Raw genomic sequence first — 22909 nt, 5'->3', positions numbered from 1 at the left:
TCATTATGGAAGCCTTGTGTAGCTACTATACAATACATACTATTGCTTCCTTGAGGGATTATTCTTACAAGTGCCTAAAAAGATGGACAAGACAGTGAAAGTTATTTGGAAAAGGTCACCATGCTACTACTGGGTTGAGCCCAAAAATCTGGGCTCCTCCAGTCACCCTTAATATGCCAATTAAAGAGGGAAAAAATGATGGTCAAAGCAGAGAAGGGGGACTCAACGTGGAGTCTAAGCGCCTAATTTTTGTAGTTTGGACATAAAGTTTAGGTTTAAACAGGGCTAGGGGGGCAATACGTAATCATACCTTAGCAGTACTGGTCAAGTCCTATTGATCTTTATTGTAGCCCATCTCTCCTGCCACCTATGTAAAATTGTCTGCATTACATGAATCTCTTCCTCAGAGACAAGTTCTCCCTCTGGATGGAGCAGGATCCACCTTTTTCATCCCACAGCAGGAGGCTCCTGAGGAAATTCTAGCCTTTGGAATGTATTGGTTTAGAGCTGATTTTCAGGCACAGTTATCTTGTTAGAATCTTCATTCCTGCCAGGATGTTAAGGTCATTTTCTTGTAACATGTAATATGAAAGACAGGAGGAGGGATACCTGAGGATGAGAATATTTAAATGACAGTGAGTATGCAGGTTGGGGAGATGAGCCTTTGGGAAGAAGGTTTCTCAAACCTAACTATATATGGAAAAGTCACATGACACCTACTATTTTGTAAGTCAATTTTAAAAACATATATGAAGGGAGGTAGATGACACAGATCCTAGAAACAGTTGGTTACTAAATATCTCAGTGCTATATGTGGGACACTTAAGTATGAATTGTTGGTTAGAGATGCTCCAGAGGCCACCAGAACAATATGAACTGTTACCATTGTCCTTGGATGGCCACTAGAACCAGATGATGAAAACTTGTTGCTGAAGAAAACAGACATTTATTGTAGGATACAGTGCAGTTAAGCTCAAAGTGTGGTGGGAGCCTTCTTGCTGACTAGCTCTTACATTGCTATTCAGGATGCTGAAGAAAGAAAATCATGAGTGTTTTTCCATTCTGTGAGGCCTGCAAGCTACCATACCAACCTTTTGGGCGTGAAGTACAGACTGGTACATTAGTGGCCAGTTATTGGAGTAACCGACTGCTTTCTGATTTCTGATTGAATATTAGGACTGAAACAAATTGCAACAAATTGTTTTTCCTTTAAAATAATTACTGATGGAAACATGGAACTTCTTTAAGCATAAAACTATTGTAGATTTAACTTGTAAAAGACATGTCAGGTTTTTTTGGTGCTGTTGTCATTGTTACTGAAATATATATTATTCATGTAACAGCTATAGAAATATGACCACTGTATTCTATTCTGGAGAATATGTTATATAGATAACAATGCAAAGCTTAGATGATATAAGTTCAAAATAATCTAAGTTCTTTCTATTTCTCTAGACAGCTTTTTTTTATTAGATGTTTCTTTATTCACAAAATCTCCTTTCCCAGGTTCCACCCCAAATAAATAAATAAATAAATAAATAAATAAATAAATAAATAAATAAATAAAATAAAATAAAATAAAATAAAAATTTAAAAAAATGAAAACTAAAACAATCCCCTGTTCCCTTCCTCCCCTGCTCAACATCCCACCCCCTCCTGCTTACTTACTGGCCCTGGCATTCCCCTACACTGGGGCATAGAACCTTCACAGGGAGGGCTAAGGGCCTCTCCTCCCATTGATGACTGTCTTGGCCATTCTCTGCTATACGCATGCTGCTGGAGCCATGAGTCCCCCAATGTGTACTCTTTGATTGTAGTTTTAGTTCCTGGGAGCTCTGAGGGTACTAATTAGTTTATATTTTGTTCCTCCTAAGGGGCTGCAAACCCTTCTGCTCCTTGGGTCCTTTCTCTAGCTTCTTCATTGAGGACCCTGTACTCAGTCCAATGGATGGCTGTGAGCCTCTACTTCTGTATTAGTCAGGTACTGTCAGACCCTCTCAGGAGACAGCTATATCAGGCTCCTGTTATCCAGCACTTGTTGGCATCCACAATAGTGTCTGGATTTGATGACTGAATATGGGAAGGATCCAGGTGGAACATTCTCTGAATTGTCCTTCCTTTAGTTTTTGCTCCATAGTTAGCCTCTACAACTCCTTCCATGGGTATTTTGTTCCCCCTTCTTGTTGAGTTTCTTATGCTTTGTGGCTTTTTAAATCCTTTTCTTCTGTTTCACTGACCATGTGTGTTCCAAGGGTTCCTATGGTTCTTTCTGTTTCCTTTTATCCACAGTTCTCCTTAACCTTTTGTGCTTTAGTCTTCTCTAGGCCCTATCCCCCCTTTCCTATCTTTCAAACACAAAACCTTTATTAGGTCAGTCACAACCTAGGTTAATTATTCATACAATAGAAACCTGTTTGATGACCATTTTGGAGATCCTTGAAGTTCAAGATCCTTGTGGCTAGAGGGACAGTGTCCTCTACAGCCTTTCTTGGTTTCCAACTAGCCATTCTCTTGCTTCTCCTTTCCTGGATCCTTCAGTGGATATATGCATGTTAAAATATTCTCTTTTTAAAAACATACTGTTTGGATGGGTTTAACATTAACCCCAACACAGTCAGGTTTGACATTCTCCTTAACAGTCTCATGTTAGTGTAAGCCCTTTGTCAAAATGTCCCCATTTAAAAATATAGTCACATTCAGCATCAACATTGGATTTTTTTTCTGCCATACATAGTTCTTTCTAAAATATAGGACAGAGGAAGAGACAGGTGCCAAAGTTACATTTTCAATACAATTCTGAGCTAAGTAAATGGATCTGATGGCTGAGTGATCATTATTTGAACACTTAGTTTTTCTGTAATTCTGGAAATGAAAGCATCCCTGTGTCACAGTTCCTATAGAGGTGATGTAATTTTGTTTTCTTTCTCCCTGGGATGCCTCTAAGTGTGGAAGCAGGGCAGAAGTGCAAACAGAAAAAGCAATGAGAATCTGGAATCTTCTTGGGCAGTTTCAACAAGGCATGAGAGTTCAGGATGCCCCTGCTCAAGACCTATTGGCTAAGGTGAAAGTGCTTATGCAGTCTTTTTGATATCAATGTGTCAAAGACCTAGTGAGCTTTTCCTTGTCAGCATTAGTGTCCACAAGGACTGAGGGCAGGGACAATCAGAAGACTTCAGCTAAGTCTTAGGTTAGAAGGATGAGGATTTAAAGTTGCCCCAACTCCAGACTGTTAACGAGAACTGAGAAATCAGATTTCTGTGTGAAATCTTATGAACTTGAAAATACTGCTAGGATTAATTCAAACATTAGTGTGTTATATCTGGGTAGTTATTGATTGTTCTTCCCAAATCACAGTGCAACACATGGCGTCATTTTTCTTCTAACACAATTTGTAAATGAGTGTGATGATTGAAGTGTTGATATGATAAAACATTGACTCAGAAATCAGGAGGCATGCTGGTTTTTACTCAACTAACAAATGGCACAGTCAGACATGAAACCTGTTGTTTTATATCAAAGTCTCAGGCTCTCTTTTGTTTTCTTCTACCCCTCAGAAAAGGTATTTTAATCCAGGAATCATGTACCATACAATTACTTCTGAAATCTTATCCTGGAAGCTTAGAGATTATTTGTCCACTGCAGTTTTTGAAAGAAAATTGAAATGAAAGAGAAAGAAAAATTATGGAACCATATCTGCCTTTTGTGATGCCAACTGAAGCCCACTGAAACCAAGTCAACACTACCCCACCTAATGGCGGAGTGGTAGAATTGGGGGTTCAAGTATGTCCTCAGGAAAACACTTAAAACTGAGATGAAATCATGTGACTAGTTTCAGCCTTAATGCCATAATCTTTGGAAGGGGAGAATAATGCTCTCCTTCATAACCAGATAGTGTGGAGTACAGAACAAGAAAAACCTTCCCCTAAAATTCCTGCCTCTCAAGTCAAAGTCCCTCATTAGTGACTTAAATTCTAGATTACATTCACAGAATGTCATGATTGTTAAGTTATGACATTGTAAGTTTATTATTGTATAATAAAATACTGTATTGTATGCTTGAATAAATAAGATTTTTTTACCCTACTTGGGAAACTTCTAGCTCTCAGCTTCCCAGAGATGATTCCACAATTGGAGTTGGAAAGGGATATGTTAGACTTCTTGAACCTGCCTCCTATTTCTCTCTCTCTGTCTTTCCATTCTCTTCTAGTTCATGGCTAGATTGTCTTTCTATTTGCTTAGTTTGGACTGTTTTGCTTTGTAGTCCAGACTGACCTCAAACCCATGATCTTCCAGCTCCAATACTACTCTCTGCTCCTCTTTACTTCCTGGGTATCAGATACAAATCACTTAGAAATGCTGATAAAAATGAACCAATCTTCTTTCTGCTCCTCCTCCTTTTCTTTTCTCTTACCTTTGGTTTCTCTGCTTATCTACTAAAAGTTAAGCATCCTTCAAGGGTCAAATCCATTCATGGAGGAAACATCATATAATCTTATGCCTTATAATGCCATAAAGTGTTTTACTCCATGGGACATTTATAAATATTTATATGATTTAAAAGTCATCAGAAAATTCACAGATTATTAAAATATATTATAACATGTACAGATTATTAATTGTTAGCTAAAACACTGTTTATCAATTATATGATTCTGTCTATGATTACCCTGGAGCCAAATACAAAGTACCCTACTTTGTCAATTTCACAGTAACCCTGTTTTGCTGACCTGTTTGTAGGTATTGAACATATAAACTATATATGGAGATATAGACTACAGGCAGATACATTGTTTATAGGTTGACCAGTTTGTAAGAAATCAACAGAAATACTATGGACATTTTGCCTTTGCTTCAGTATCAATGACTATGTCAGAAACTTGTGGAGTCTAACAGAATATCTCCTCCAGATATTGTTCTGTTCTCCCACACAGTAATTTTAAACCCAGCTTTTCAATAGTCAAATGCTGGAAATTTGCATGCTGACTCTATTAGAGAGAATGGTCAGACCCTGTTCATTCTGGGCACAAGCTAATTTGGTGAGATACTGCGACACATTGCCTTTTGGCTTCTTGTTAGAAGAACAGTCTATTGAAGCTGACTTTGATTGTGGGGTCTTTCTGTTTTACAGAATAATGGTGTCTGCTTTAGAAAAACTCTGCACTTTCATTCAGCACAATTATCTCTATTAAGCCAGACATATACAAAGGAGAGAAGAAATTTAACATATCAAATTGAAAACTATCTGAAAAGTGCAAGGGCTGTGATTAAACTCATGAGCATATTTCTGAAGCAGCCGAGGGCAAAAGTCATATTGTCAAAGGCTGAACCCCAAACTTTGAAACTGAAGTTGGAGACAAGTAAAAGAACATAGAGTTAATAGAAGATATGAGTCATATTGAACAATGCTCTATCAAGTGTTTTTAAAACCACCAATATAACTTATCATTATATTTTTATAAAGAACAAAAATAATGCAGAAAATGAAACAAAATTGTTCCTTTCTCTTACAATGTAGCATTCTATAGAAAGAAACATCCAAGTGATAGCTTTTTAAAGTTTTCTTTTTCTTTTTAAAATTTGAATATAATTACATAACTTGCTAATTTATTTTTCTTCCTCCAGTTCTCGCCATGTCCCCCTCACTACCTCTTAAATCAATTGCTTCTTTTAATTATTCCTTCATTTATTTATAAATATATTAATATAACACACTCAGTATATTTTCATTGCTTGTGTATACATGGTTTCAGGACTAGCTAACTACTTTGCATTAGATAAACAAGTTTGGGGACTCATCTCTGGAAGAGACTAATTCTTCCTCTCTCAAGACCTGAAACAGACATACTAAATCAGAAGGGGAACTTATAGTTGTTAATCTAAATTGGCAATATCTTATTCATTTATTTTTCTAAATTGGCTATACTGGAATGAATTCATCTGAAAAATCAAGTTGATAGCCCTGATACTAGTCTGTGTAATAGATGCCAAACATCTGTATGAATAAGCCATGTACAGTTCACTATTTATCAAGTGACGTTTTATGTCATGCTTTATGTAAAGTGGTAGGGATACAGAGATGTTTCATTGTACAAAATGGTGTATTTTAGTATTGACACACAGAACTCTGTGTTCATACTTGAAGCATTAGAATTCTTCCTACATACAAGCTGAGTGGATGATCTATCTTCACCTAATTTACATGAAATGACAGCCTCATGTTACACCATACATGGAAAATATTCGCTATCTGCAATATAAGTGGCCTGAAACAAAGTGTCCATTGTTGCGACTAATCAAAGTAACAGCTATTTCACAAATTGAAGTACATTGGTCAAGATCAACTAGTTAGTGGGAAATGTTTGTAATTATAAGTTCAAGCCATTGCTCATTCGTGCAAGAGGAAATCTCACAGAAAGTGCCTGAGTGGCATGCTGAGGTTAAATATCTGGACTGAAGACTCGGCTCTTGATTCTGTCACTTAAATTAACCAACCCTGTGGTCCTGGTTGGACCATTTCTTTCCCTTGCTCAGCCTTGCTTTCCCTCATCTCTAAAAATTTCAGCTCCTAATTTTAAGGATTTTTTTGGCTCACCACAAAGATAGATCTAATAAATTCCCTTTGTATTTAGTATCTTTTACAAAAATCAAACAAATATGTTTATGATCTCAGTCTTTATGATAGCATGTCAAAATAGCAACGGGGGATGAAATGCTACTCCATCACCTAGACCTTCAGAGAAAACAAAGCACAAAGCTCCTTTCTCCCTATTTACTTTTTGGAGGTAAATGTGTTTACTTTGAATTTTTGCTCAGAGGACCTATCATCACAGCAAGAAGTGTCACAGTCAAGTTATTTTTTCCCTTTTACACGCATCTCTAGCTTTTCAGTGCCTTCAGAGTTATTTGTCTAGCAGATTCTGTTCAGGCTCTTGATGGAAGCGGCTGATGTGACAGCACATGGAGGCTTGACTTTGCCAGTTCAGAACACATCTGTAAGGTGTAGGTGTACAGCACTCTTAGGGATATAATGTCAAACCTCGGTCTGTTCACACCTGTCGAGTACTGCACTTTCCCAGGATTCCTTCACTATGTTTTTAATAATCTTGCTTTTCTTTCAAATGCTCAAATTAAAAAAAAAATTGTGATGTCTGTCATACTTGATAGCGGCATTTTTATTCAACCTAAGTCTCAGGTGCTCTGTGCTACAACACATCCCAGCCATGTTTCTCTGGCGATGAGCCAGAATTCTTTCCCCACTACAGTCACTCACTTGTCACTGCAGTTACTTGGAGGAAACTTTTTAAACCCAATGAGTGAGCGTGCCGACTGCTGGAGCTGGGTCCTCTCAATGACAGGGCATACTTGTGATAGTCTCAGGGACATGGCCCCATGTCCTCAGGCACCTGACTACTTGGTCCCCAGTTATTAGCATAGTTTGGGTAGCTTCAGGAGGTATAGGTCCTTGTTGAGGGAAATATGCTATGTGTTTGCCCAATCTCCATTTTAGAAACATTGACTCTGCAACACTCAAATTTTCAGAAAAAAAAATTGAGAACAGTGAAATGTAAGATGATGCATTCTCTCACCCACTGGGCTCTTCTTGCTCTCCACATTCATCTCTGTTAGGGTTTTCTTGCTGGGGGCAAATCATGTGTCTTTAGAATATAACTCTTCAGTAGGAGATGTCAAGAAGCTGACACTGAGATTCTCTTTGGGCTCTACAGACAGATGGACATATGGGACCTTGTATAGCCTATCCTTGCTCAGACCTTCATTGTCTATGACTTGTGCAGGACAGTGGTCGGATCCCCTGCTGCTGATGCTGGCCCCATTCTCAACTCTGATATCAGTTAGTGACTAAAACTTGTTATGGGGAGTAAAGAGCAAAACAGCAGTTAGAACAAGCCTAACACACTTGTCTTGTATAGTAATGGTAGCCTTACAGTGGAGGTCAGGTTTAGCTCTGACTTATAGATGTTAAAATGGACTGTTAGAGAAGTCAGGAAACATGGTCCAGGTATAACAATGGGAGCTTAAATCTTTGTGTTTTTCTGCTTCTGAAGTTGCAATTCCAACACTCAAGGTAGCATTGGTTCACGTGCTGGGTACATACTCTGCTAAGTCATCAGACACTGCAAAGAATGAGTTAACAAGAAATCTTGATTTTTTTTTAAAGGATTCTATTCTCAGTAATTTTCCAGTAAAAAAGAAAAGTCTCAAAATGTTAAGACAGAGGTTCCCATATTTATATAGGTTTTTTTAAGCTATAAAAGTACACTTGTAGTCAAAGCTACCATGGCGTGTGTGTGTGTGTGTGTGTGTACTCTTCATTTCAAATAATGCAAGTTAGCATTTTCTTTGTCTCATCAGATGAAAAACAATGATTCCTTCAGTTGAATCCACATCATTATATCAGACAACGCAGTTGACACAGCAGCTTTTAATGCATTAAAGTTTTCCAGTCCTGTGCATCAAATGGCCATTAAGGAAGTGAGCAGACCACAGGGTTCAGAGGCAAATATTCAAAGGGTAGCAGAAGGAACCTACTCTGGAGTCATTAGATACGAACCAAATTTGCAAGGATGACCAGCAATTGCTTTTTCTTCATTACATATGTTCTAGCAAACAATGCTTCATAGCAAAAAGCAAAGGCAGTCTAATTTGCTAAAAAAAAAAAACAAACCAAAAAACCAAAAACTCAAAGAGTTTAAGGCCAGGGAACAGTGGTGTGTGGCTCTGATCCCACCTTCTTTGGAGCCTGAGCCAATAGCATCATTTGAGACCAAGAGATTGAGACCAGCCTGAGTCATGTTTTTGTTTATTTTTTTGTTTTGTTTTGTTTTAACATTTATCTGGGGACATTTGATCAGAAAAGTAGAATAAAGTAAAATAAAAACTGAAAGAGCCTTTGATCTGCCTCCCCAGTTTGTATATCGCATCCTGCATGTCCCACTCCACTTTTCCATGACCTTTTGTTATATCAGTCTCTGCTCTAGTGAGATCTTTGGTTTTGCATCAGAGTAAAATAAACCCATCACATTTGGAACATAAAAAAAGAAAAGAATGTACTTTTTAAAAAAATACCATAAAAATTTGTAATTACTTCAATAGTCACCAAGTGAATTTTCTCTGGTTCTATTTTTCCTTATTGTATTTTAATAATATATTAACATTTCTTGAGTAGGTTAAACCTATTTGAAGTGATGTTTTTTATGAAGTTTTTACATTCAAGAAATCAAAAGCCTATAGGAGCTGAAGACATAAGGTATACCTGTGATGGATTAATTTGACAAACAGACATACTTTGCATGGAGGGAAAGTGAGCGCTGGAGAAGACAAGGGCCCTCAATGGGAGCATAACTTACAAATGCACATCAGAGTCAGTCAGGGCTTGGGATGTCTTCTCATCAAATTCATATTTTTGAGTAAATAGTTTTTATTTCCAGACTTATTGAGAATACACAGAGAGTATATCAATCATGATGCCCCCTTAGTAGCGCTTTAAAAGGTCCACTTTCACAACGGCACTGGGCAATGTTATGAAAAACAAAAGATTAAGAGAAAGGTTAAAAAGTAGCTAGAGAAGATGCCTCCTTGTACCAGGTGGCACGGAAGGTTTCCCTGAGGCAGTGACTTAGAGGTGTTCTTACATTAAGAGGTTGTCAGGGGTGAGGGGAAATTAGATGATCTGCGTGTATTTCAACAGCAACATGGAAACCAGAGGCCAGAAGGGAAGGTTTGTGTGTTTATCAGCCTCACAGTCACTCCATGATCATGCCAGTCAGAGAGAGGAGGGAATGCAGGAGCAGAATGCAGAAAAGATGACATTATAATGCCATCTTACTATGCTAACTACACAGGGCTACATACCTCCAAGATTCTTGCCTTAGTTCAAGAGCATGCAAGTTGCAGTTAAAACAAAGGGAGACAGAAGAGGTAATGATGAGAAGGAGGCTGTAGCTTGGTGATAGAGAACCTGCTTAGAATATGCTTGGCTTGCATGCCTACCAGACAAAAAAGAGTTGACTTTGATTAAAAACCAAGTTAATTACTTTCAACACTTTCAATGAAACTTTATGCAATCAATATAGCACAGAAACCTTTAAAGTTATATTATTTGATGAAGGGGAAATAATTTCAAATAATTACATTTCAAGAGATAAGTGTTATATAATGTGATCTTTGTAACCCCTGTAGATATCTTATCTTCAGTTTATGTTGGTGACATAAGGGATTTAGGGAGATTTTCTGACCTGCCAATAGTCAGATGGAAAACTATCATTACATAATATGTTGAATTTAGGAGGCCAAATGATTTTTCATTAAATTATTTACCACTTCTCAAGTGTTTCGGAAGTGTCTTTTTATATTTTGTTCATTTTATGTATTGATACCACTATTACAAAACATCATAAATTGACAGTTTTAACTTAGGAACTATTGTGTGATTTATAAACAAAACATTAAAAGTAGGTTAAATATGGTGGCTGAAACTAGAAAACGATAAGTATAATGTGTAAGCTGAAGACAGTAGAAATATAAGTGTTATATGGCTTTCTAGCATTAGATTTTCACCTTGAATCAGATTTACCTGTAGCCTATGGCTCTTACAGACATTAAAATGGTCAGACATCTTCTGTTAGTAAAGTTAGAAGAAAAATCTTCATTTTGAAAGAAGGAGAAAAAAGTTTATGAAGTAACATTTATATTTTACTTAATTTCCTAACATTTTAATATGAAAATTATTTTCTTCATTTATAAGTAAGAAAACAAAGATTTTTTTAAAAAGAAATCAAAATAAAATTATATGTTTGAGATAATACAACTAATTCTGCCCTGTTGATCATTTTCTATATTGTTATGCATCATCATCATTACTGTTTCCCTGACCTATAATATTCTTATTACTTTTTTCAACGAGAGTAAAAAAAAATTCATACTAAATTTGCCAAGGAAAAAACAGTATTCCATGAACTGAATGCAGTGGATATATGGGAAGAGGACAACCCATGATGACATAGATAACACATTAAATCTTCCGAGGGAATATAAAACTGCTCTGAGAAACTGAAGACAGGAAAGTTTAACCATCATCTAATGCTCCTGTGAAGAGCATCTTTCTTGGGTCTATATAGGACAGAGAAGCTCAGCAAGTACTGTGGTTCATTTAGGAGGTGCAAAGTGATAAGAAACTAGCATGTGATGAGAATGTCAATGTAGTCAACCGGGAAAAACATGCAAGATGTCTTTCCTTGTGTTCATTAGAATCTCGGAATTCTCATCTCCTTTTTCCTTATGGTATTTATGTCTTCCAAGGAACTATGTTTAAATGATAATGACAATTGTCTGTTGGAAATGGTTGTTGTTAGTTGCAGACTAGGAGGCTAGAAACCATGTGGTTAATCTACATGGAGTAAAGGGGGTCAGGGACAAATTTGGAATGGGAAGGAATCCAAGTACAGCATTACAACTCTGAAGGTCAAGACAGGGTGGGATGATTGTGGGAAGAGTATTGCATGAACTTCATGGACTTGAATAATGATCCAGCATTCATCCATCGTCTGCATTGCAGTGGGTGAATATTCTGAACTTTCAAGAATGAAGCTAGCTAGGCTGGAGAAATGTTCAGTAGGCAAATAGGAGAGCTTGTCACAGGTAAGGTGTTTGAGCCAAAGCACCTCAAACCCTGATAAATAATATTTGTTTCTTAACGCTATCAACCTATTCATAGTCCACTAGAGTAATTTATATTTTACTGAATGAACAATTGTTAAAAATGGACTGGGTTGTAAGTGTGAGACTTAACCTCTTCTACATGCACGGTATGTGTTGGGGTAGGGGAGGGGATTCCTTCATCAGAGCTCAGGATCACAGAGATAAGAATTCATAAGTTGCCTTGGGAATTTTGAAGAAGGAAAATTCCTCCTTATTACACTTTTCAATATTCTCAAAGCATTCTAGGATTTTGTCACCTTTGGCTCCCTGACTGACTGTCTTCATTGCACACAAAATGCCTTGTCAGTCTAGACAGTCATTGACTAATCTTAGAATCCATAGGAGTGTGTGCGATTGTCCATGTCTTGGTCAAAGGCTTTTAAGTGAGTAGGTATTTTTGCTTCAAGTGTGCTTGAAGCACAGGTTATTGGATGCTAGACTAATACATGACAAGAGCACAAAAGTAATTACTTGCTATGTGACAAAATGCAATACTTTTGCCTTAAGGATAATGTTAACAGGGGCTGTATAAATTCGTAAGATTTATAACATGTGTCTATTTGCATTTATTTGTTTTTTCACTTGAAACATAAGGAATTCAGTTTTTAGCCACTAACTTGAAGTCTCATAGTATGTATGGTAATAGAAGTCATAATTGATAGAAAGTCTAAAGTCCAAAATTTTAACCTTTTAAAATTCAAAGAGTGTATGAAATAGGAAATACAGTGTAAATTCATTGCTATCCAACTTTATATTGAAATTAAAATGGCAGTTATATGGTAGTGCTGGTCCCAGTTGTACTGAGAGTCACTGTCAAAGCAGACTTCGTGCTCTGAGGTTTCTCCCTGGAGACTCAAAGCCCCTTAACATCTAGAGATAATATGAGTTTTGCGATAGATTAATATGTAATAACATTGTGATTACTTGGTTATCTTGGATTTGTGTGTGTATACATGTTCATGTGAGTTCACACTGTATACACCTGGGTGCATGAGCACATGTGTGTGAAAGTGAGAGGTTAGAGTCAGTTCCTGTAGCCATCACCAGCTACATGAACTAAGTTCCCTGAGTGGAAAGATGGGGCTAGATGGGAGGACGGTGAAAAAAGAATAAATCATGAGACCAAGACAGGTTTCTGATCAAGGCTCAAGGTGTATTTCAGAGTCTGAGAATATATAAGGAGGGGACCCATCCCCCACTATGCCAGGATCTTGTGGCCTCATTAGCATCTTGTTGTTTTGTCAGAAGGCAGGTGAAGCAGCTCAGCAAGGAGTGACTCCTTTAGGGAAGTCACAGACTTGGCAGAACAATAGACCTCACCTAAGGCAAAAGACTCCACCCTAGGTGGGCTAGCCAGTTGAGGCAAGGAAAAGGTCTGGTTCAACTCCCTTGAGGCTGGGGGAGGTCACAAGTTTCTTCCACAGTCATCCTCCATGTTGTATTTTGAGACAAAGAATCTTACATCACTTGGAACCAATTATTTCAAATGGAATGGCTAGTCAGCAAGCCTCAGAGATCACTCTGTCTCCTCAGACTCGGAATACAGATCCCATGCTTTTCATTTGTGTTCTGCAGGGTCTATCTTAGTTTCTCATGCTTGTACAATAGACATTTTATCCACTAAGTCTTCTCCGCAACTCCTCAGCATTGTTTTAAAAGAAAATAATATCAAAATGTAAACCTCTTCTAAATCTTTCAACTTAGTTCTATAAGAAAACCAGAACATAAAATTGTGCTGTAGTTTGAACATAAGAGTAATTCTATGTCACTGAAGTTCATGTATTGAAGGCATGGTCTAGAGATATTGGGAGATAGCAGGACCATTATAAGGTGGAGTATGGTTGGAATTTTGTAAGTCAACTAGGGGGTATGATCTTAGGAAGGGTAGTATCTTAGTTCCTATTTTGTGAAATGTTTATTTTTCCCCATTACTCTCCCTTTACTGGGCATGGTGATGCACTACATTAATCCTAGCACTCAGGAGGCTGAGGCAGGAGCATCTCTGTGCATTCAAGGCCAGACTTGTCTACACAGAGTGGGTTCAGGACAACCATAACTCGGTTACACAGAGAAACCTTGTCTCAAAGAGAAAACAAACAAACAAACAAAAAAACCATAAAACACAAAACAACAACAACAACAACAAAAACCCAAAAAACAAAACCATTCATTCTTCCTTCTACCATTTATCAGGGGCTTTTCCAGCCTCCATAACCACTAACTCAACAAGCTACTTTTCCTTTAGGTATAGCTTGCTTCCAGAGGTTCATTAGCTTGAAAAACAGACTAATACTGGCCTGAGGATGTAGTTCAGAGCAGAACACTTCTCTAGAATATACAAGGACTGAGTTCAGTATTAAAACCTGAAAGAGTCATAATGATATATTTAGGTGATTGAGTATGTATGTACTTCTCTAATGCCTATACTTGGCAATGGGTCAGTCAGCTCTTTATTAGTAACACAGGCATGATGTCATAAAAAGAACATGCATTGTTGAGAGCATTGCTGCCAGGTAAGGAACATGGTTTTATTCTCTCCTTTCATTTTTTTCCAGCCAATTTGTGTCTCTGATGCTTTTTTATTGAAATATAACTTGCACACAATAAAATCCACATTTAAAACTTACAGCTCAGTGAATTTTAGAATTTCTACAAAGTTGTACAAATATCAGAACTATTTAATTCTGACTCATTTCCATCTCTCTGGGGAAGCAGTCATTCTCTGCTTTATTCCAACTCTGTGGTAGCACTTGACATCCATTACTTTCCATCTCTGAAATTGTTTGCTTATTATATGCAATATTATAAGCCCTGTTGTAATACTTTATATAAATGGAATCAAATAACATGTAGAATTTTTACCATGTAGCCTAACGATTTTGTGTTTCATTTAGAATAATGTTTTTAAGGCACATTTATAATGTCATATGAGTCAGTATCCCATTGCTTTTATCAATGAATAGTAATACATTATACAGCGATGTTACATTTTGTTGTCCTAGGCAATAGTTGATATATACTGGAGCCATTTCTGTAATCAATACTTCTATCAATGCTTATGTATATAAAGCTTTATGGACACACTTTCACTTCCTGTAGGTGCATAGAGAGGAGAATGGTTGGATCATTGCTAGCTATTTCTTTATTCTTTTGGGAAAACCTCAGGCTATCTTCTCAACAATTACACCATTTTATGCTCCCATTAGTAATGTGTGAGAGCAACAAATTTCTTTACATGCCTACCTACCTTTACCAACACTTTAACTAGGTACTTTCTGTTGCCACCATATGAAAAGAGTGACTCATCGTCATTGATTTCCTAGATAGATTCTTAGGACAATTTTCTTAAAACAAAGAATACTTTAAGAATGCTCATGTTTCATTTTAATATAAACAACATTATGGTACAATTACTGTCACTACTGCATTTCTAGTTTCTGAGTCGCATCTTTTGGTCAGTAATGTGAGACTCATTTTAAATCAAGGAAATCCCTTTCAGTGGCATCTTTAACATGGCCTTCAGTAGCCTCCTGCTTCTTCATCTCTTAGCTCTCTCTAAAGTTGGGAGCATCATCTATAAGGTTATGATTTGTACCAGCTTTATTCCCTAGGTGATCATCATTTCTGGAGTTCTCTGTGTAAGTGCCCTGAATCGTGAGACCTCACATGGAAATCTTCCCAGAGTTCAATGGCAAACACACTCCATGTCACAAAACAGTTGGGCATGGGGGACTTTTCTTGCTGGCTAACATCCTACCACAGTTGTTTATCATTTGCTTATCTTAGAAGGAGAGGTATTTCATCTTTAGAAAAATTATTTCCTTATTTGACAGATTGAGACATGATTTTATTGTTTTGATTACAAAGCTGATAATAAATATGTCATTAGAAAATGAGGCAGCTTGAGAGGCAAGGATTTTAACACAATTAAGGGTTAGTTCTGCCATTGACTTGTAATTTTATTCTCATACATCTTTTAAATACTCATTTAGTGTTTTGATTTTTCTCACTTGAATGATGGGGCTGAAGTAGGTGTTCTTAAGATTTCTTACTGGAATAACAGTGAATAACAGTAATGTCCTGTGTTTTATTGAGGGTTCATCAATGTTTGTATTTTCTCCTACTGCCTATCCCGAAGGCTGTTATATCTAAAGTTTCGATTATTTAAGTATATCACATTTATAATCAATTAAAGAGAAAATTATAGGCATCAAGCAAAGTAGTAGCATACTGATTAGTTTATGGCACAAGACTGATTAATAGATTTTTGTGCATATTGCATATTCCCTTCCAGAACATCTGGTGAGCCTGTGTTGTCTATGGTTGCATTTTGATTTCGGTTCCTAGGGATAAGTTCTACTGTTTAAAGTCCATGCAAATGGTCATTAAAAAAAAAACGAGAACTGACACAACACTTTGATTTATAAAACAATGTACTAGATAAGGTTTCGAGCCATCCAACGCTTAGCCTCCAATCAATGACAGTACCTGAGCAGTTGTTTTCTCTGGACTATATAGTGGTTGTGAAAAGAATCTTGCCTTTTGATTTTGTACGACTTTATAAATGGATACTAACTGAAACTGCAGCACCCTCTGACTTGCTCTGAACATTGGTTATACATTTGATACTGGCTTGATGTAAGCATTGCTGATTCATTACTAATTACTTTCTCTTTTTCTGTGTTTATTTCTTCAGGATGTTTTTACCCCGGAATGCAAATTTAAGGAGTCTGTGTTTGAAAACTACTATGTGATCTATTCCTCAACCCTGTATCGCCAGCAGGAATCAGGCCGCGCATGGTTTCTAGGACTCAATAAAGAAGGTCAAATCATGAAGGGGAACAGAGTGAAGAAAACCAAGCCTTCATCTCATTTTGTACCAAAACCTATTGAAGGTATGAAAGTAACTTCATTTCTTGCTTAGACCCTAATTTCTGTTTTGGGACAAGGTCTTCTGGTCTGCTTCTACCGAAGGCTCTGCCTCAAGTGAACTGATGGAACAAGGATTCGAAGAATAAAATGGAAATGTTCCAAGAAAAGAGAAAAAAACAGAAAAAGCAGAGAATTTTGCAAATATGTGGTACTCAGAAAAATATGCTTAACTATCAAAGCTAGAAAATTCCTGAATATAGAAATTACTGTCAGTTGCCATTTGGAAAGTAATTTCTTTCTTTGTTGAACACAATATTCAATCTCTTAGAATAACTCTGGAAAAAATCAATACTGTTATTAGAGGGCGTAAACTTCCAAATAATTCTATAAATATCCTTGATGCCGATCTCTACATGCCATTGAGCAAGTAGAACAACATTGTATAACAAGTTACTTTATCTTTTGTAAGGAACAATTGTGTGTTGTTTTATTTGATCTGCTGGTTTTTTTTTCTTCTCATTTAAGGATAAACTTGCCCTTCCTTCATGACTTAAAATGGTATTGACTTTAGTAAAAGGCAAATATATACAATCTGAAAAGAAAACTGTAAATAAAATTAAAAAAAGAAAGATAGTGTTGACTTGTTTCAAATTGAACAGTTACATATGCCTGTTGAGGGAAACTATATTTTTCTCTCAAAAGTTCTTTACTTGGGATGCTGAACAACCATGTTTACATTCAGTTAAGCTTTCTAGTGAGAACCAAAGAATTAATTATGATCTTGACATTTATGAGCAGCACATTATGTTAACTTAAACCGTGGCTCAGTTTCCTTTTCTGAGGAAATGAAAAACACGGGGATGGAGCACTGCAGCCTTTCCTTAACTTGGCTCGCTGGCCTGCAAATGTCAGAGATGGAGTTACATGGAGAGAGACTTGCACAATGCCAGCTGCATTGCGCACAGCACCTTGAACATAGCAGTCAACAGTAATCTAGATCATCCTACATTCAAAACTCTAGATAGAAGGTGACAGTCATCACTCCTTCTGCCTCTCAAATCTTTTCTCACACCATAAATCATTAGTCATCTAAAGTTAGACTTGTGCTTCCCTTGGCCTCATGCTTTCTGTATTACCTGTCTTGATTTTCATTTTCTCATCTGCTGATTAACCTTTGCAAAGGATGAAGTCAATGGTTCCTACTTCTCTTATTATTTTTCTCTGACTTCTTTATCAGAAAAATTAAGGACTCTCCTTTGTATCTTCTTTATATTTTTCTGTTGATCCCATTGTACTAGATTTACCTATTGTCCCACTGTCTCTACCCACTTATGGTCAACTCTTTCCCTGAATCAACAGAGTATGTTTTATATTTTTCCTCACACCTCTTTTTTTCTCATGGACACTACTTGGCATGCCATAAAGAGAAATTTAACCAACTGTCAGTTGAATGAGTGAATGTGTGACCGAACAAAATAAATGAAAAGACTAAGAACTATAGTTTCCAGAGGATATATTCTTAGAGATATGAAATATGCTTACTAATGGCAACAGTGTAGTAGAAAAGGTGGTGTGCTTTATGTTATAGAATTAATATTGGTAATTAGAGGAAGCACTCTCATTGCCACAGAATGGAATGTCCTTAAGGACTAGGGCAAAATAGTACAAATGGACACGAAGGGATCGCTAAAACAGAACCATTGCAGGTTCACTGTAGTTAAAGACAGAAATTGGCCTGATTTATAAAGGCTGAGCAGGAAGTCTCTAAAAATTAAGTACTTTTGAATTTTACCACAGGAAATAGATTCTTCATTAGGTTTTTTTTTTTTTGACAAGTAACACTTTCAACTTGTATATCATTTTTATTTTAACAGTTAAGCTGATTTGTTCATTTTTGCAAAAGGAATAAAAGGCCATTAATAAACTTTGGGAAAGCCAGAAAAATATAAAAATCTATGAGTTTATTTGTTCTTTATATATACAATGGAGTCTGACAGAGCCCCTCCCATTCCGTCCCTCTCCAAAGGAAACATCTATAATCTGTCTCCTTAATTAGAGCTGCTTCCTGCACGCTGGTTAGTCAAGTTTCCTCTTGGGTCAGATGGCCTTATGTACAATTCCAAAAGAAATGTGTGGGATGACTATGTTCCCAGTCCCAGACGTTCTTCAGTGTTCTGCTTATTGCTGCATTTTGTATAAATAAGCGAAGGCACAAGCAGACTCCTACAGTGCTGTAAACTAGAATTAAGATTGACCTTGTACAATACAGAGCCCATGTCAATTGCAGGTTAGTCATGCCAATTATCTCAGAAACTAAATCTGGAGGTGAGCTCTCCAGAGATGGTGCTGTGTTGTCCCAGTTTCGGGGAGCTTGGCTGCGTGAAATTTTCACATCTCTTATCTTAATGTTTTGCTGTTATTCCTTAGATCTGTACAGTACAACTGGAATGATGCACAAATCATGCCTCCATGTAGAATGAATGCTTAGACCTGTGCATTGAACTCTTGTCTAAACTACAAACACTGTATGTGATCCGGCCAGCTTCATTACAATAATTATAGGGTAAGGGATAACTAGAAGAAGTATTGAAAATCTATGCAAGTTTTTTTTTTAAGTCAGCATTGTCTCTCACAGCTGTCATACAATATTAACACTTCACTGGTAACAACTAGACATCTAGCCATGCATAGGAGCAGAGGAGGTGAAATATAGTCTCTTTAAGTGGATGGCTTCACACCAAATACATATTCATGTCTAAGAGGATGGTGGTAAAATGCACAAAGAGACATCAGTTTCTGCTTCTGGCTTGTATCTTCTTCGGTTCCCTTACTGGCATCTTTTGGTTGTTTTCATTTGTTTGCTTTTAATTTTGCTTTTGCTGATTAATTAAAAGGATTTCTCCTTTACACTGGAGAAAATAGCATCTGTTTTAAATTAAATCAGATTAGCTAATACTTGAGTTTAGTTTCAAGGTTCTTTGTGTGGTTCATTCGTCAGAAGAAAAAATTCTTAGGTGTGAAATACAAAGAACATGAGGAGACTCACTTCTGAAGATGGCAACTTAGCCTTTTCTCCATTAAAGCCCATTTAATTCTACTTTGTTTTATTTGCAATTTTTTCTTAAAAAACCCACAAAGTTTAAGTAACTGAACGATATTACTTAGGTTTTCTAATGCTTTCTTTTTCTAGGTAGAGGTTGAGAGTGTGCCTCAGTTATTTTCTCATTTTTATTTCATTTTTATGAAGTAGGTTCTAGTCTAGTTTGCTTCACAAACTTTGAAGCTGGAGCACAGAAATCAGAGCATAGTTAGTTCTGAGTCATGGAGCCAGTGAGTAGCAGAACTGGAGTTCAAACCAAACACCCAGTCACGTGCAGTACTTCCAAGAACGTGGATGGCCTGAGCTGGTTGGAGGTCAGAAAGGATGTGGGTATAACCTAAGTACTAGGCAAGAGGACTCAATACTCTTGAACACAAGTCTACTGATTGCCTCTCCTTTTCTACTTTAGGAATATATCATGGTGTAAAAATAATAGTCTTTGTAGATCCTTAGAGAGATTTGTGCTACTCTAAAGTACATGATAAACAAAAATTAGGCAGGTCCTTTATGCTTCGTATATGTTCTAATTGTCAATGTACAAAATTTTAACTATTTTTCATCAGTTCTTCATGCAGCTTTGTTTTACAGCATTGGCTTTCTATAACTAAGAAGAATAATTGCAGTTCATGTAGGACAAAGTCTTAAACTTCCAAAGCCCACCAAACCCCGTTCACATTCTCACTCTTGTAAAAAAGAGCCTCCTAAACTTTCTCAAACACTATCACCAACTACAGAGCAGGTGTTTAAATACCTGAGACAACGGGAGGATATGTCCCATTCATGTCGTAGACCATGGTAAAAATCACATACTAGGCTGGTTTTAAACCCATCAGAATTAAGACAAGTGTTTTTGAAATGATGTAAAAGTACATATTGAAGATAAGTACAAGGGACCATTACTGGAGTCCCATGTTCAAACTGGGTTAAAAAGAATTAAGAATGCATTGTCTCCTTGGTGCCTATTATTTTTAATATGTTAATAAAAATTAAAAGGGAAATTTATTTTAAAAATAATAAGATACAGGCTGAATAGACTTTTAAAAAAAAGAATATGAAGGTCCAGTAATCTTAGAAATAAATAACTTAGTGAGTTACCCAATCCAACAGTATGCTGCACACAAGAAGTTGCCTTTACTAGTCTAGGCACAGTGAGTAAACAGAAAAGAACTTCCATGCTAATGGAAACCAGTAGCCATCAGAAAGCACCTATACTTATATCAGATAAAATACAATTTGAGATGAAATATAAAAGAAAGAAATATACAAAGAAAGAGACCAATTCAACAAGGAGATATAACAACTATAATATCTATTACTTTTAATGCTCTTAATTTCCCACTATGTAAAATAATTTTGGCGATATGATGTCTGAAATTTTTGTCAATGAAATTGTGTATTCTTCTACCCTCTACACACGTGCACACACATGTTTATAGTTGTTCTTATTTTTGGCATTAGCATTTAGTTCCTGTCTAACAGATACATTGTTAGTTTGATAAACTAAACACCTCCATATTATAGCGTTGTTTCTATATTCATCTTTTCATTATACATACACACGTAAAAACCAAGATATAAATAATTTGTAGGGTCAGGTTTTGGTTAAAATCACAAGTAAAAAATCAGGGCTTATATTCCAGGAGAGAAAGACTCATTTAGGACTGTGTATATAAAGTGCTCCAAACCCTTTCAGAGCACCAATAATTTGTGCTCCATTCAGATATTAGCTTCAGTCAATACCTTAACATGTAGGAAGAGGACATGATTGGAGGAACTTGAGAAATGACTCTGCAGGTAAGAACACTAGCTTCTTTTCCAGAGGACCCAGATTCAATTCCCAGCACCCACATGACAGCTCACAAGCAGCTGTGACTCCAGTTCCAGGAGATTTAACACTCTCCTCTGCCTCCTGAGGCACTATATACATGCAGTATACATACAAACATGAAAGCAAGACAACTATATAAATAAAATAAAATGTAGAGGAGAAAGAGAAAGGGAGAGAGAGAAAGAGAGAGAGAAGGAAAGAGATAGATAGATAGACAGACAGACAACAGACAGACAGATATCAGAGACATCCTGTAGGGGTGCAAGGTATTTTTTCATCTCCCTCCAACAGGATGTGCAGCACTTTTATAAGTACTTCACTGAAAAAAACCATAAACTCTGATGGAACCTTGCATTATATCTACATATAAAACAGTCTAGACACATTTCCTTTATTAAATTACTGAATGAATAAAGTATAGTTTTATGAGTTCTTTCTATCATTGGTAATTTGTTATTTACTTATCTACTTCTGAATCAAAACCTATGATGAAAGGTATTTTCGTCATAAACTGTATTTTGAAAGAAAGGGGCTTACTTTTTAAATAATCTCTCCATGGTCTAATTATAAAGCATATAATTGGAAGGTACTTTTAGAAAAGAAATGTGAAATAACAGCCTTGCAAGTGATTAGAAATATAGCTGTTTAAACAAGTGTTTGCTGGGTGTATTATTTTTAATGTTCCAGAAAATCTTTATATATCTTTAAACCCACTAGTTACACCATTACCACCCTGACAGATCTCAGCGCTGCATGATGAATGGGCTGTTCTTTGGTAAAGTAGATTAGCTCTAGGTGGTGGAAAGCCAAAGGGTGTTATTTTAGTGTTGTGATTGCTTTTGTTTTCTTCAAACATCTTTGCCTTTAATGCCATTCCTGTGTTGATTTCATTTGAATGTCAAGATTCCTATAGTTAAGGTTTTCTAGCTAAAGGATTGGTAATTCTTACATAGATAACATGATAATAATTACCTACCCACTTGCTCGTTTCCCCTCAGTCCTTCACTCTCTGGTGTTCCACATAATGACAGTGTTAATGAGTGGTTATAGATACATCTATCAGATGGATTGACTTGGTATTTAAGCCCATCCTATGTACAATGCACATAAGCCTCTACTTATTTGGGTCTTCTCTAGAATTTACAACAATAGCACAGGCTCTTTGATCCTCAGAGCATTATCCTGCCACTTAAGAAATGACACCCCAGATTTAAACTGTCTTTGGGTGACCTCCCCCTTCAGTATCAGATAGAGGGTCAAAGACTCTTTGACAAGGAACAAGATACAAACAGCTCATTTTCTCCTCCCTCTCCCTTCAAAGGCTCATTACTCAGTTCTTCCAGGTATTTGAGTAATTTTTATCAAACTATTCCCCCTGAAAAACAAAGTGTGCG

General features: G+C 36.7%; 1 protein-coding gene across 2 annotated transcripts in view; it reads left to right on the top strand.

The window, feature by feature from the left end:
• Positions 1–22909, top strand: part of Fgf12 (fibroblast growth factor 12) — a 539267-nt gene that overhangs the window by 501178 nt on the left and 15180 nt on the right. For both annotated transcript variants that reach the window (XM_031363565.1, XM_031363564.1), the window contains one exon: positions 16412–16610. In XM_031363565.1, coding sequence (XP_031219425.1) covers positions 16412–16610 — 199 coding nt within the window. The remainder of the gene's footprint in view (positions 1–16411; positions 16611–22909) is intronic.

Source organism: Mastomys coucha, unplaced genomic scaffold (assembly GCF_008632895.1).
Source record: "Mastomys coucha isolate ucsf_1 unplaced genomic scaffold, UCSF_Mcou_1 pScaffold12, whole genome shotgun sequence".
Taxonomy (NCBI): Eukaryota; Metazoa; Chordata; class Mammalia; order Rodentia; family Muridae; genus Mastomys; species Mastomys coucha.
This window is presented reverse-complemented; position numbering and strand designations above follow the sequence as displayed.